Source organism: Lipophrys pholis, assembly GCF_963383615.2.
Source record: "Lipophrys pholis genome assembly, chromosome: 12".
NCBI classification, from domain to species: Eukaryota; Metazoa; Chordata; class Actinopteri; order Blenniiformes; family Blenniidae; genus Lipophrys; species Lipophrys pholis.
The window spans coordinates 19,279,750-19,295,691 of NC_137641.1; the positions used below are offsets into that span (position 1 = coordinate 19,279,750).

The 15,942-nt window shown below is 40.6% G+C and overlaps 1 protein-coding gene across 2 annotated transcripts in view; it reads left to right on the plus strand.

Annotated features, from left to right (window-relative positions):
* sardh (sarcosine dehydrogenase) overlaps positions 1-15,942 on the plus strand; it is a 51,850-nt gene that overhangs the window by 29,637 nt on the left and 6,271 nt on the right. For both annotated transcript variants that reach the window (XM_080476532.1, XM_080476533.1), the window contains exons 13-19: positions 1,708-1,791; positions 2,068-2,181; positions 3,218-3,356; positions 5,499-5,612; positions 7,095-7,242; positions 13,221-13,314; positions 15,671-15,833. In XM_080476532.1, coding sequence (XP_080332658.1) covers positions 1,708-1,791; positions 2,068-2,181; positions 3,218-3,356; positions 5,499-5,612; positions 7,095-7,242; positions 13,221-13,314; positions 15,671-15,833 — 856 coding nt within the window. The remainder of the gene's footprint in view (positions 1-1,707; positions 1,792-2,067; positions 2,182-3,217; positions 3,357-5,498; positions 5,613-7,094; positions 7,243-13,220; positions 13,315-15,670; positions 15,834-15,942) is intronic.

Sequence of the window (15,942 nt, forward strand, 5' to 3'; positions counted from 1 at the left end):
CTGAGAGGGGAAAAAAACTAAATCTCAATGGAAACTTTAATTGAAACCTTAATGAAGCAAATGAAAAAGTGAAATCGGATCTTTAATATATGCAATGCAATTGAACTCATTATTATTTTTGGTACATGTAAAGAATTAACAGGCATGACCATTAACGCAGTGATATTTTCAATTTTTTTTGTGGAGGGACTCAAGTTGTTGGATCAGTCAAGGAAGCTGTTCAAGTAATGAAACACAAAATTGCACTACTTACAAAAAGTTATTGATACTTCACTTTTGGATGAAATTTATTGAAAACGTAAAAAGTTCAGGCTGCCTTTATATCATATCATGAATTTAGGGACTTTAAGTAGAAGCATGTAATGGTGAGTTTTTCATCAGTGGAGTGTATAACATGACAAAAAAAATTATTAGGCGTCGTCTTGGCCTAATGATGACAAACTGATCAGCATGATTAAATACCAATTCTACTTGAACCAGGAAATGTACCGGTCCATTCATGGATCAAACGTCTGTTTTGTCATTAAGCTGTTCGTTAGGGAACAGCAACTCACGCCAAAAGAACTGAAACATTGAACAGATGGACCTTCAATAGAGAACGTCCAATTAAATTCAACCTATAGTGCATTTTAGGTTCATCCTGTAATTTCACCCGAGAGCCGAATGTCCCTAACGATTTGTGAGTAGCGTATTTCAGAGCTCCAGCAGACCATCTCTGACACTGGTGCTTACACGTTTTCTCCACCTCGGTAGCACAGATGGTAAATATAGCTTGGTGTGGGAAGCTTTGGCAGGAGACAGCTATGCTGCCTGCTATGGGGAGAGCATCGCAGAACGTACCTACCAACTGTGGGTGACTGTCAGTTTTAACAAGGAGGCCTGGACACCTTTGAAATATCTCATCTGAACTCGAGAAGCCAGGAATTAAGAAACGTACTATCGTTTGCTTTGGAAAGAAAACATTGCATGCAACTCCTCTTCATCTTGAATGTTTTGTTTTTCTAATTATAGGGTCGTTCATTTTTTAGTCTGTGTCAAGATGTATTAGGAATAGAGATGCACTAATTGTTCATGTGAAAGGGAGGGTTATTATCACAGTTCACCTGTTCTCTTTTGGATGTTTTCTGCTGTGTTGAATTCTGGCTGGCTTGTTTCAACTATAATGAACTCTGGTCGGATCACTGTTCACACATTTCATATCTGTTGAGCACAAAACTATAGAACTGAAACCCCCCCGACAAATCGATGAACATTCTTGCTCCAGATGAACTCTGGCGATGTTCCATTAAACTGTGAATACAAATCTTGACAGCAATGGAATCAAACGGGGCAACTACTGAACCGCCTGAAACAGCAGGATAAGATGAGCTCAGAAAATGTGTGAAAATGGAAAGACTGTTAATTGAAAGTGTTGATCTCAGATTGCCAAAATCTATAAATAAATGTATACATGCGTTCACACATACAGTAAGTAAGCAAATGACAGCACGTTGTTGTTTATGTTTTACGTGCCATTCCAACCTTTTTGGATTTTTGACTGTACGTGAAAATAATACACGGTTCAAGTCTCAACATCTGTGGTTGCTCAATGAATAGCGGGATGCACTCGTTTCTGAAGATACGAAATGAAATCACTGAAATAATGAGCCACATTTTTCTCGCAGCGCAACGCAGATGACCTGATTGTTTGCGTGCCGATTGCTGCAGGTGCTGACGGAGCAGGGCTGCATCTTCCAGGAGCGCCACGGCTGGGAGCGACCTGGCTGGTTCAACAAAGACGGACCCGCTCCAGTGAGACACACAATTCACTCCACACACAGTCACGTGCATGCTAATGATTTATTTACCTCCACATATTGACAGAAGGCATTTGGAAAGGCCTGAATAATTAAGATTTTTTTTTTTTTTTTTTCACATACCTTCTCTGGATGGAACAGATTGAGTGCCAATAGTGAATACCACACTGTCACACTATCAAGCCCAAAGCTCTGACTTTCTGGCACTTGAGAAACAATCATGACTAATTATCGTACATTTGTTTGTTTGTTTGTTTGTTTTGTTGCAAAGCTTAAAGATTATGATTATTATGGATGCTATGATGTGAAGAAGAACGTAAACTACAAATACAACGAGCTGCTGGGCAAAGAGTACACCTTTGACTTCCCTCCACATCACAACGTGGTAAGACTCCGAACAAGCATGTAAACACAACTGTGTTGTGATCAGTGTTTGGTAATAATAAAATGTTGTATTTATATGATTATGAAGCAACGCACTACTGTAACTCCAAACAAGAGTGAAACTACACAAAGATGTCTTATGATTTTAATATAATAGTTACCCCTTGTCTGTATGATAGAAAATGAAGTTGTAAAAAGAAAATATATCTCGCTAACCAAAGGCAGACATCCATATAGGGTTCTCGGAAGTTAATCAATATTCTTTATTATGCATAGAATAATCTCTCTTTAACAATCAATAGCTGGTATAATGTTTCACATTATGAAATACCAATATGTCCTCTGTTGCATTCACAGCAGCCTGTTTTCTCGAGTCTCACAATATTAGTTCTTCTAAAAAGCAGCACTTTTGTATTTTCTAGGCAGATTAGATAGAATGCTGCTCCAATGTCTGCCTCCTCTCAAATTCCACTGCAAACATAAGCTTACCTTTAAAGCTCCTGTCTCCAGCTGTATGTTGATCGTTTTACTCTTGACGCTTATTGCTGCTTTACTTCCAATCAGCCGCTGTGGCCTGATGAGCAAATCAGGTTATAAAGCACAGACGTCTCAGCTATTTTTTTGTAGTTTAAGTCACTATTGAAATAATCCCACTACATTTTCAAGAAGCAACTAGTAACCGTGTACAAGTCCAAATTTTGTTGTATAGTTGCACTCTTTGCTTCAGGCCACATTAGGGTAGTCAGGTGTGTTTGAACACTCCTGACTGCTTGATTGAGTATCGGGAGCGTGATGAGACTGCAACCAATGAGTCTAATGGTGCATAAAGGATATAGAGTTCAGGTCCTGAAAAAACTCAGCAGTTTGAAGGGCACGAACCTTGATATTGATGATTAATTTTTTTTGTTAGTTTTTCCGTTTGATTTCCTATCTAATGAATGTAACCTTTATGTACAATCACCTTGAAAAGGTTGCGGTGTTTGTTTGTTTGTGAGTTTGTGTTTGCTGAAAGTGTTTTGTACCCTTTCTACCTTCAGATTAAGAGCGAGTGCCTCTCATGTCGACATGACGTGGCTGTGTTCAACATGTCCTACTTTGGAAAGTTCTATCTCACCGGACCAGATGCCAAGAAGGCGGCTGATTGGCTGTTCACTGCTGATGTCAACAAGAAGCCAGGTCAGTCCAACGGCTGCAGAAGCAGACGCCCAGAGAGACAATTCACTAAGGCAGGCAGATGGGAGAAACACTCAGATGAAGGAAAAGAGCAGATAAACTGATAGAGGGCCTCAAAAGATGCCAAATCATGAGTAAACGGTCTCAGAGGTGCTGAGGGAAGTGGTGAAGAGGGAGTGACCACTGTGACTTTGCTGGAACTCCTCACGCTGTTGAAACACATGGCTATGTCTGATTTCTGCAGTGACAGATGTTAAAACATGTGCCACTTTGTTCTTTTTTCTTTTTAATTTGCTTTGCAATGCAAGGGCTTTTACACAACACTAACCTAAGGACACATATACCTTTTAGGTTATTAGTTATTTACCTGTACAGGATCTGAAAACGACATCAGCGACTCTCAGCATTATCAACCACTAATGGATTTGTTTAATGTGCATCACTTTGGGTGAAACAGCTTTCTAAATGAAGGTGGAATGATTGTAGGCTGAAAGCAAGGCGTGATCTGTGTAACCCCATCATATAAAACAGCCGCTATACCGACAATTGCAACTAAAAAAAATGACTTTCATAAACTTTCTGTGTCACCAAAGATAAGTAGAAAAGTAATAAAGTGGCTGTTACAGGTCATTAAGACAGCAAGTGTCGAGAGAAGTTAAAAACACATTATAAACTATTATAATTCATACATTAGGTATGGCACCCTCAAACTTTTTATTATACAAACATTTATGGCTTTGTGAGCCCTGCAGTAAACACATGACCTTTTTCCAATTTATCTGGTCTTTTTCCAAATGTCAGCCTGCACCAGCCCACTGTGAACATCTAAAGTATAAAGTGAGTGTAGGCAGCAGATGGGAGGATGGATTTATACACGCCATGTGTACACATAGACCCAAGGGAGAACAAGATCAAATGATAAAAAAATACTAGTCCTTATGTGCGGATTTTATGTCAGGGTGGCTTAGAGCAAGCATCTGGTATGCTTTTCTTATTTAAAGGGTTTTCTTTCCTATGCATTGCACCTTCTCTACAAGTTAAACTCGCAGTAACCCCTATGTGTAAAGTCAGTGGACATCCTCGGGAAGGTTGTCTACCTGTGAGCCATCTGTGAAGTTTCCACATTATGACGTTTTACTTGAATATCACTCAATATCTTGCCGTCAGTTTTTGGAAGGAGAAGATTTGAAGCTTCAGCATTGCTCTGGCAATATCTAATATCCCAACATATTCATATCTAAATAAGGGTCGTGTTTTTTTAATATGTCCTAGACTTGTTACACATGAAAACCACGAGGGAGAACTCGCATAGAAGCTTGTCACTGTAGTCTTTGGCAAAAGAGGTGATCGACATGTTACAATTTATAGTTGTAATTATCATGCAATTCTCAGTCAATGGTAATCAAGGAAAAATACATCTAAATGTTGTCAAACTAGGAGTTTCCCCACTGGGAAAGTGGGAGCTTTTGAATCGCTCCCAGAGGTGGGTTTGATGTTTCTTGGCAATGTTTTTGTTGAAAACTGTACTCACACCTTGCATAAGTGAGTTATCTTCCACAGCACATGTGCATAAATCTAGTAGGGTAATACAATGTACTTCTTCAGCTTCATTTTATCCTCCTCTTGGTTGATGTATGAGACAACAGCAGTAACGAAGCAGCGCAGCAGTAGACGGCCATGTTGCTTTATTTATAATTGTCATGTTACCCAGGGCAATCTTGAATGCATGATTAGTTTCAGATTATGCACATGATGAATTCACCTTGATAATGTTGTTCTCATTGATGTCTTTGTGGACGTTGTACAGATCACATTTATGTTTTCCTTGTAACTAGTTCACAACTAGCTTGATGTGTCATTTCAATTTCTGTACTTACCATGAGACAGAATGAGCTCGCCATTAAAACAAAGTTGTGAACTCTGTGGACGTGTGTTTGGATGTGGTGAAAATCCATTCTTATTCTCATGAAGGAGCCAGACATCAATCTCACAAAGGCACGTGAAGTATATTTCTCACAATAAAATACTTGGAATCAGAAGACTGATTTCAGTTCATTTTTTTTTCCTTTTGAGACTCCACAAGGCTCGCCTGCAACGTCTCCCAAACAAATTAATTGTTTATGCATGTGTTTGTGCGTGTTTCAGGCTCCACTGTGTATACCTGCATGTTGAATAAAAGAGGGGGGGCGGAGGCCGACCTGACAGTGAGCAGACTGGAGCCCGGTGCTTCCATCCTGCCCCTGGCACCAGAGTCCAACGGTGAGAAACACAGTGCATGCTTGAGCATGTGGATTTAGTTGGTATATGTTTGCACTACTCAATATATAGTGCTTTTTCTGTCATTTTGTTTGGGCCTGGTCATTAGTTTGTGACTGATGACCAGGCCCCAGACTGTCATTTTAAGTGCTACATTTTATCTGCTGCCTTTGTATAAGTATCATTTTGTTGTATCTCATTTATTTTGTTCTACTTTTTCTCCCTTTCATTGGTTTATCTAGTGATTTGAGTATTGTGTGCAGTGCCATTTTAGTTAGATTGTTACTATATTTAGGTGAAATGTTTTCCTGTGTCATTGTCTCTTCATTTATTCCTTTTTGAATGAACTTTTCACAGTGTATAGTAATAAAACAACAGAAGCCCTGTTTAATACAACTGTAAAACCTGTACAAGGCGCATTGAGATGAGCTATATAAAGCCATTGACATTATCAAAACATTTTTTTCCTTTTGCTTCCTAACTATATGACTCAACTTCACTCGACAGCCCAAAAATGAAATGTGGGAGACCAGATGGAAGTGAAGATTCATGGTTTAAATTACCACAGTCTGTTAGGATTTTGCTATTTATGAATATCACATGGTATAAATGAGTCCAAATAGTTATTAAGTAATTATGATCACATTATGCCAACTGTGGTGGGAGAGGACATTCTGTCTGGCAAGTGATTCATTATGCAATATGTTCCTTTAAGAACCAAATCTGAATTATCTTTTTTTATTTATATTTTTGTCAAAATCTAAAAAGATTAATTTGAAACTTTCTTGTACAACAATGTGGTGTATTTGTCAGCACTGTTACCTCACAGAGTGGTTGAAGTCCAGGGGTTCTGTCTGGAGCTGGCATGTTCTATATTTGCTTGCATGGGTTTACTCCGACAGTGTTTGAAGCTAATTGAAGATGTAGGTTTGAATGTCGGGGATTGTTTTTCTCTCTGTGTTTGCCCTCTTAAATCAATTATTATTTTTGATCACAATATCATCTGATGTAGCTGCCAAGCTATGCTTGTGATGCAAGGGGTTGTTATGTGTGTCTATTGTTTTAGTTTCTCTCTTTTGTGCTGTCTTACTTGATCAAAAATCATGGAGAAAGTATTGAATATTTGTTCTTTCACTGCTGTTACATTCCTTACATAACACTCAATTTAAAGCAAAACCACTATTAGAAACATTCAAGTGATGGCATGGAGTAGGCTCCTTAAAAACTACTGTGAGGAGTAGTTAGTTAATTAACTTAATAAACCCATATATTTAAAAACAAACTATTTGAACTGCACTATATAATCTCAGCTATAATAAAAAAAAAACTTATGGCCTACAAGAGTTCACAAAAAGTTTAAAAAATAATTCAAATTGTGTGAGTACTCATTAGTGACTTGTACATGATGTAAATTGCACCAGAGTGCAAGTGCTCTAAAGTATAATATACTTTCAGTCCTCTAATACGTGTCTCCCTTTGCTCCAGGTGATGCGTACTACTTGGCTATTGGCGGTGGAGTCGCAGAGCACAACTGGAACCACATTAAAACGGTTCTTCATGATCAAGGCTTCCGCTGCCAGCTGACAGACCACTCCGAGGACATGGGAATGATCAGCATCCAGGGACCAAAGAGGTGGGGAAAAGACAGGGATGGAGGGGTATGAGTGATTGTTGGCTGTGCCATGATTTATCTCCAGGTGAAAAAAAAAAAAAAACTAATATAAGAGAAAGTGGGTCAGTCATGGCAGAGAAGAGGAGAAACAAAATGGAAGCAGCTGATTGGTGTAAAGATGTGTTATGATTCACACATGGACAGAAGAGGTGGGGAAATGAGAACTCAAGCAGTTGAATCGATGAGAGGTTAGCAGATTAAGTGGCCGTACTCAGGACCTGGCCACGGGAGGGGTGTGTAGAGGCTGAGGTGGGTAGAAGCAGGAAGCGTCAAGGTTAATTCTACAGTTGAATGGAGCCATCGGTTGTTTAATGAAATTGTTCACCTTGCAAAAAAAAAATCTATGTTTCATTTGAGTAAGTGGTAATTATGATTCGACCAGGTGTTACCTCAATAACAATCGAACTGAAGGGGCAGAAAATGAGAAAGGATCACAGCTTTTCTCATATGTGGGATAGCTTTGGAGTCCTCTTGTAGAGCTGGACGAGGTCTTCGGGTCTCAGGATCAGGACTTCTACTTCTCTCCTTGTGGATGATTGCACCATATGAGGACTGAATGGGAGATATTGATAAAAAAAAAAATTGAATTTTGCCGTGTTTGTGTTATAAGCAATTTACAACGTTGAAGGATTTTAAACATCCTTCTCTACCATCCCCCCTCAAATGAATCTGAGCCTGTTTAATTCATCATCATTCAGATAGAAGACTGTTCAAAGCCTGTGCTGCTTATTCCAGTGTGGCATCTCAATGAACCTATAGTACGTTGAGGTGATGGTTTTAAAAATCAGTTATTTAAAATATATTTATTTGACCAGGCTGTTGATGTCGATATAGTTGACATTCATGCAGAAACTACATAATACTATTGGGTCATGCAATTTTATAAAAAGTGGAGCTTTGAAAACGATTTTCCTCCACTGTGATCTCTGGAACCGCTCCACGTGGATCTTGGACCCCAGATTGGGAAGCACTGCAAGTTTATTCTCATAGAGGAATGAGAGGTGTCCCATGGCAGACCCCTGTCTTGTTCAGTGACGTCCACACCAGTGAAGCTTGGGTTGTTTTAAATGGAGATCAGAGTCAAATGGAGCCAGGCATGTTGGAAGGCTTCTTTATCATTCTGCCTTCAACTCTTGAAGCTATCAAAAAGCTCTGCTTGTTTTTAGTTACATCCACCAAGGACGTAATAAAATCATCGGCGTGTATTTATCTGTTTGTATGTCTATTAGCAAGATTACGTCTGAACTACTGCACAGATTTTTTCAAAATGTTCACCACAGATAGATATTAGGCCGTGGAAGATTCCATTATATCTTGGAGGTTATCCGGATTCTCAATCAGGATTTCATTTTATAGGCTTTTAAGGGTTACGTCAAAACTACATGACAGATTTTCAGCAAGTTTTCACCACAGATAGATGTTAGGCCAGTGGAAACCCCTTTAAAAGGTAGCGGTGATCCGGATCCAGATTTTTTTTTTATTGTGAGTCCAGGTCAACCTTTGGCAGACGTCAGAAATCTCTGATTGCTCTTTGCTGCTAAGTTGGAGTTCAAACTTACAAAATGAAATCCCCCCCAAAAAGGGTCTCTTCTTTTCCACTCTGTTGAAAGTAGTTTCGTACATTAAAGCCTAAAATCACAACATACGTGTATGTCCACATGTTTTTCTTAATGGTCAGGACAAACGACTTTGTTTTATTCTTTTAACTGAAGTGCTACCACAAAGCTTAATGTTATTTTCACGAACATAAAGCACCAACCAGAACCGTACTATGGATGCACTGACCGGCACAGAGACACTTTACTGCTACATTCTCGTCCTTTTCTTCAACAGATTAACAATAGTATCAATAGTGACACTCTCAGCAGCTGTAGTCTGCTTTGCTGTATCTGTCTTTTAGACCATTTGTGGACTTGTCCTTGGGCAACACACTGAACCACCAGTGGCCTCAGATGGTGTGCCTAATACAGGAAACACGCCTGAAGATCCAGATTCTCCACCAGGATGGGTACAGCTGCCGCCACACAGCCATTAAGTGTGGATGCGGTCCCTCAGCAGTTGGATTCAGTGCAGAATAACAGACATCAGCATCCTGATCTGCATGTGCCTTGAAAAGTGCTAGATGACATCACAGGAGCTGCAGCAGCAGTGATCAAACCAAACTGGTGTCCAGTGTTGCACCTGCACTGTACATGGCTGACATGTATAGATCATGGCTTAAGGTTCTACACGGCTCTCAAGAAACCCCAGAGGCTGAAATTAGCCGGCATCATTGGGCCCATATACACAGGAACTGGACAGCCAGGAATCTGAAAAAGAATCTGTGGTCACATGAGTCCAGTTTCCAACTTTATCTTCCTCCAGCTCTTGTGAGGGAATGCAGGAGACCAAGCGAAGCATCATCTCTGGTATGTACAGTAAATACGGTTAAGCATGGTGGAGGCAGCATCATGGTTTGGGGATGCATGAGTGTTGGTCATCTCACTTTCTGCGATGGCACATCAAACTCAGCCATGCATTGTGCCTTTTAATGAAACCCACATTCAAGAAGAATGGAACAAGTTTACCCCCCAACAGGGTAAAAGACAGTTTTCAACACATTCTCTGTAATTGTTGACTTCAATATCGACAATGTTGAGAACTGACATCTTGACACTGTCAAGAATTTAGTTTTGTTAGTTTTCTTGTAAGCAAACAACAAGCACAGAATTTGTATTTGTTTGTGTCAGTCCAATGCTGCCATATCTTACAACAAAAACTTTTCCCCACAAATATTTCTAATATTTGAAATTTTGTAAAATTTTAAGCTTTGTCCAAACACTTTTTTCCACGACTGTAGATACTTGGAAAAAAAATCTACCTATGTACAGTCCCAGGATTTGTACTTCCCTCTAAGGACATATCAACATACTGAAAGGGTGAGAATGAGGAATGAAATCCATCCGATTTGGTTTGATTCTGTAAGTTCCCAGATTTAAAGAGGACATCATACTTTTTTTTTTTTGTCCGACACATCCATCTAAAAAGCTATTACACTTTTCTTGCTCCAATAATCTCCACTTTTTTTTCCCCCCAGAAAAGCAGCTAAAATATCACTCTCTGGAGTGAAAATGTCACTGCACTCCTGTTTTTAGCCTCGTCAAATGTGTTCTTCATGTGTGGATGAGAAACGATACACAGCATCGCGGAAAGTTGCTGCTGCACATTTGGACACGGGAGCTAGTTGAAGCCTGTCACTTTAATCTCGCTTCCTACTGTTTCCCTTTGTTCCTGACTCAAAGAGCAAGCCAGGCCACCTTTACCTCTTCTCATTCTCTCCACTCCTCCTCTGTCTTTTCCTCCCCTCTCACCTCCTCTCTTCCCCACCTCAACGCCGTGTGTCTTTGTTCTTCCCTTTCACCGGCAGCAGGGTTAGTCCACTCTGTTCTCTGTGTGGGTTTTGTCGATATCTTCTCCTTGAGGCTTTTCTCATCTCCTCGGTTTTTTTCCCTCTCTCAGTCCCTGTAGACTGTATCCACCTCTCTCCCCTCTTCCCCCTTTTCTTCAGTTGCCTTTCTCATTTTTCCTCTCTCCTGCTTTGCTCTTATTGCTTACGTCAAATGAGAAAAACCCAGCGGCAGCCCATATGCATGTGTGTGTCTGGGTTTGATTATAGATACACACACACATAATGGGATGTTGATTATGGATCTCATTGAGTTTTCCTGAGCATCCAGAGTGCACTCGGCTCCTCAACGTTTGGATGTTTATGTGTGTTGATACAAGGTTGGCGTCGGCGTTGTCCCTCTCTGCTCAGCACTTAAATGATTTCTGGCTTGTTCACATTGTCTCATCCACATTTGAGGAATTGCAGAAAATCACTCCTCCAATGTTTGGGTTTTTGTTTTCTGACGAAGCAAATTGATCTCTTCACAGCTCAAGGAGGGAGAAGATTACAGCGTTTATGGAATTTCATTTGTGTTTTTCCCCTCTATGAAATGTCTCGTTCAAATCCTCCAGGGAGAGGAGTCTTTAAACTTGCAGCTCGTCTCTCACACGACTTGGCAGCGGGTTTTCAGCATGGTGAAACGGGTGCTCATCCACTTTGCTTTGTAATTATGAATGTTATGCATAATAGATGAAATTACACGACGGCCTTCAGAGGAGCCCATGTTTGTGTGCATCTTCAGACCCACAGCTGAGAGCCACAGCTAAGTGGAAAGCCAGAGAAACAAATTGGTGGTTACAAGTTGCCCCCAAATACACACACACACACACACACACACACACACACACACACACACACACACACACACACACACACACACACACACACACACACACACACACACACACACACACACACACACACACACACACACACACACACACACGCGCGCGCAGAAGCACACACTAAAGCAATTCACTGATTATATATGGCTAATTGGCCGTTGCTGTTGGGCTCGTGAGTTCAGTGAGGGAAGACAGAAATTCAAGGAGCTGCCTGGAGAAAAAAAAAGAAAAAGGCTCTTATAAATGAATACTCGTGTGCATTCTCGCACACATGCTCAAATGCAAGAAATGTATGCACATATATGAGCATCCTCATGTTCACATTTCCACCTTCATCTATGACTGCATCGATTGCTTTGTAGGAAAAATAATAACCACCCGCCTACACACAAAGATGCATGAACACAACCTGAACCGATACCCAAATATCTCGGACCCCGATTTCTTACCACACCGGTGCAAAAATAACTCCCAGTAACAGCCTCACGCGTTGTATTCTCCACCTGCCCCCTCACAAAGACACAAACGGCAAAGACAGCTAAACTTAGTGTTTTTCTTTCTGTTGACTCATCTTTATGTAATATTGACTTTTGTGTGTGTGTGTGTGTGTGTTGAGCGAGTACATTTTCCGATACAGCCACATCTGCTGCAAGAAATGCACAGAACATGCATGTAGAAATACACTGGAAGATGTTTTCTGCACCGATGAAAATGCACAAAAAAAATAAAGATTAAGCAATCTTAAAGGATCCAAACTCCAACACGGCATGCACAGTCGAGCAATGTTTCACAATAAAAGAAAATTGATTGGAATACATTAAAGTAATTTTGATCCAAACAAAAACATTTCAATCCTTTTTTTTTTTTTTCCAACTTTGTGATGATTACAGCCTCTGGTTAAAAAAGAAAGAAAAAAAAAAAAGACAGAAGAAAGACTATTGTATTGATTCCCTTGGTGAAATCGTTTATCTGCATTTAACCCATCCTTTCCATAATTAACCTTCACTGCACGTATGTGGAGCAGTGGCAGTGGTGGTGCAGCGTACGGGGAGCTGCTGGGACCTACAGCATTCCCCTGCTGAAAGGGAAAAAAAAAAGGAATAGAAATACTTGATGAATCCCAGATAGAAATTCTTGAAACAAGGAAAAACAAGAATGAATAAAATATTGTAGTATTTCGAGATGATGTATTTTGGATATTCACGACATATAAGCTAACGTTTTAAAGAAAAACACAAATTAGATTTGACATTTTTCAGTTTATGTGTAAAAAATGGTTTGAAAATAACAGTTTCAAGAATTGTCTTAAGATGCATCTGGAGAGATCTGTAATTGGCTTACAGATACAGCAATACACTTCTAAATTTAAATGCACTAAAGTAACACAACAATTTGAATAAATAATTGTCTTCGCGGGCAGTTAGCCCATAGATAAATGCACAGTAGCACGCTGGGATTTATTCTGCAACCAAGAGCACTCTTTATCTCCTTCTCGAGTGGTTTGTGAGCAGTAATCAGTGTCTGACAAACACAGCACTTTCAGCTCGCTCTAAAGAGAAAACGCTTTGTCTCATCAGCACATAGATTTGTTTTGCAAATAGGAAATACGTTGACCCACTTCCATACTGTTTTTGACTTTTTTTTTTCCCCCTCTCTTTTATTTGCAGTCGTGAAGTTTTACAGGAGGTTCTGGACGCAGATCTCAGCAATGAAGCTTTTCCCTTCTCAACCCACAAAGTTGTCAATGCAGCGGGACATCAGGTGACCGCACGCACGCACGCACGCACGCACGCACGCACGCACGCACGCACGCACGCACGCACGCACGCCGTGTCTCAGCTCGTTCCTGCAATAATTGGATGTGGTGCATTTGTCGGCTTCAAAATAACCCTGTCAAAAGTGTTCAAATAAAAAATGCAGTTAATTAGAAAACACTTCCCGCCTGCAAATCACATCATGTTGAGTGAAGCAGGTTTGTTTTTTCAAAGGTTCAGTCACCAGAGATCAGAGGCAGCTGAGGGCAGGAGACGGATGTCTTCTCTCAAGGCTTCCTTTTGATTCACTTACAAGTGAAGTGTGACCAAATGTTCTGTTTTCTGTTCCTCTTTCCACTTTTTACCTGTCACTTCAACCGCCCTTGAGGTCTAGTCACAGAAAACTGCTGCCACGGCGTTGTTTACAAGCTCCAGGAAAGTTGCACACTTAGAGCTGTATTATATATTTACAACTGTATCACCCATTCGTTTGCAGGTAAACTGCAGCACTGTGCGGGCTTTAGCCTCGACCTTGCGCACTGACCTCTCGGGTGTTTGTAGCCTCAGATTATGAAAAGGCGTGCTGTACCAGCACATGCAGCGACACATATGTCCACGCACACCCGCGCCGTCTTTCCTGCGCTCGCATGAATTATGCAACGCTCTGGTGATCCCAGTCAGCATCTTCTCGCGGCTCGGCAGGAGTGTTTGTGCATGTGTGCGAGCGCGTCAGTTGTGCTGCGTTCCAGCTGGTTGCCGGCCTTGTCTGGGTGACATTTTAATGGTTGCACTGCTGTGAGAGCAGCGTTCTCCCTGCCCTCTGCTTCCCTCATAGCTCATTAGACTCTGAGCTCTCGCTCTCTCGCTCTCCTTCCCCGTCTCTGGCTGTGAGAGCGTTAGCTTGCATGTTAGGTCATACGAATTCATGTTTGTATGCATTGCTGTGCTCCCTTGTGTGAGTGTACTGGGATTTGATTTTATTTAATTTTTTTGCATGGTAAAAGTATGAGTGACACTGTGTCGTGCATGCATCTCTGTGTTTTAGGTTTGTCATCAGCGTGTCTAGTGTTTGTTGTGAGTAAGCCAGGATCGACATGTACTTTCCTCCCCTGAGCTTCATGCCTTACATATGGGGCCCAGGGTGATCCCTTACAGACCAGATGGCCTGGCTCTCTCTCACTGCACACACACTAAGGACTCTGTTGGAAGAAGTTTTTCTCCTCACATTTTTCCTCCATTCTATGATTTCTTTTTGACCCGTTTTCTTTGTGTGTATGTATGTGTGCTTCTTAAACATTTAAATGTCGTCACATCTTCTCAGGAGAAATTTGTCCCACAGGATGTTTGTTTTGTTTTAGTTTTTACATATTTTCTTCACAAACGTACTATAGAACAATGTTCAAATACAAAAGCACACAAAACAATAACAGTAATCTTGAAAAGCTTGCATGATTAATTTTAGCTGGTGTCACATTCCATCTAATCATATTGTTTCATCAACTTTTAGATCATTTTGATTGACAATTTGAATCCATTGTCTGTGATCATTTACACTAAACTAATTACTTTTGATAGTTTTCCCTTGCTTGAAGTGACATTTCATCAACTATTCATATTCTCCCATGACTCTTGTCACTCTTTCCAATATACACCACAGAGAATGTATCGGATATTTAATATACAGAAAGATTTTCTGATAATATTGCTTACATTCTTCCTGAATTGTCATCCTGATCCATAAAACATCAATGATTGTCGAGCGTGACTCCCCACAGCCTCTGATTGTATTGTCTTTATCACATTGTCACTTATTCACCAGGTTACCATAATGAGGAAGATACAGTTCAGATGTTGCTTTTAGAAACATAAATGAAACTTGATTTCTAATACAGAAATGTTACCATTCAATAAAAATACAGTTTGCAATATATATACAGACGCTCAGATTTTTTTTTGTGTATTGAATGTGAGAAAGTACTTTCACTTTTCCCTTGGAGCGTCTCTCTCTGCTTTCATTACACGTCGTTTTCTTCCACCTCTCACCTCCAGTGCAGTTTTAGTGTATTGGCACGACATTCATTTCCAAGGAGATTACATTTTCCTTCTTTGTACATCTTATCTTTTCCTTCCATCTATTTTCATTCTTTTCGACTGATGTTTAAATCGGCGCTGCTTTTATCCTGCTCCAGCATGTGAAATCCAATGTTCAGTCTGAAAATGCATTTCTGTTACATTTGGGCCCTGAAAATCAGTTATGTGCGTGCGTGTTTGCGAGCACGTTCAGAGTTTATGTGCACAAGAAGAGCCAAGACAGCGTGGTCTTCCACATCCATCACCTCCTCTCTGCCCCGTCTCCTGTCCAGGTGCGAGCCATGCGTCTGTCGTTTGTCGGCGAGCTCGGCTGGGAGCTGCACATTCCGAAAGACGCCTGCCTTCCTGTTTACAATGCAGTCATGGCCGCTGGCGCGAAACACGGCATCATCAACTCTGGCTACCGAGCCATCGATTCACTCAGTATAGAGAAAGGTAACACTCAGCTAAAGTGTGTGTCATGCGCTACCAGTTCAGACCCTGATTTACTCTTTATGAGTAAACAAAACAAATCACTAACGTTAATGTTGCGTGTAAGGCCGGT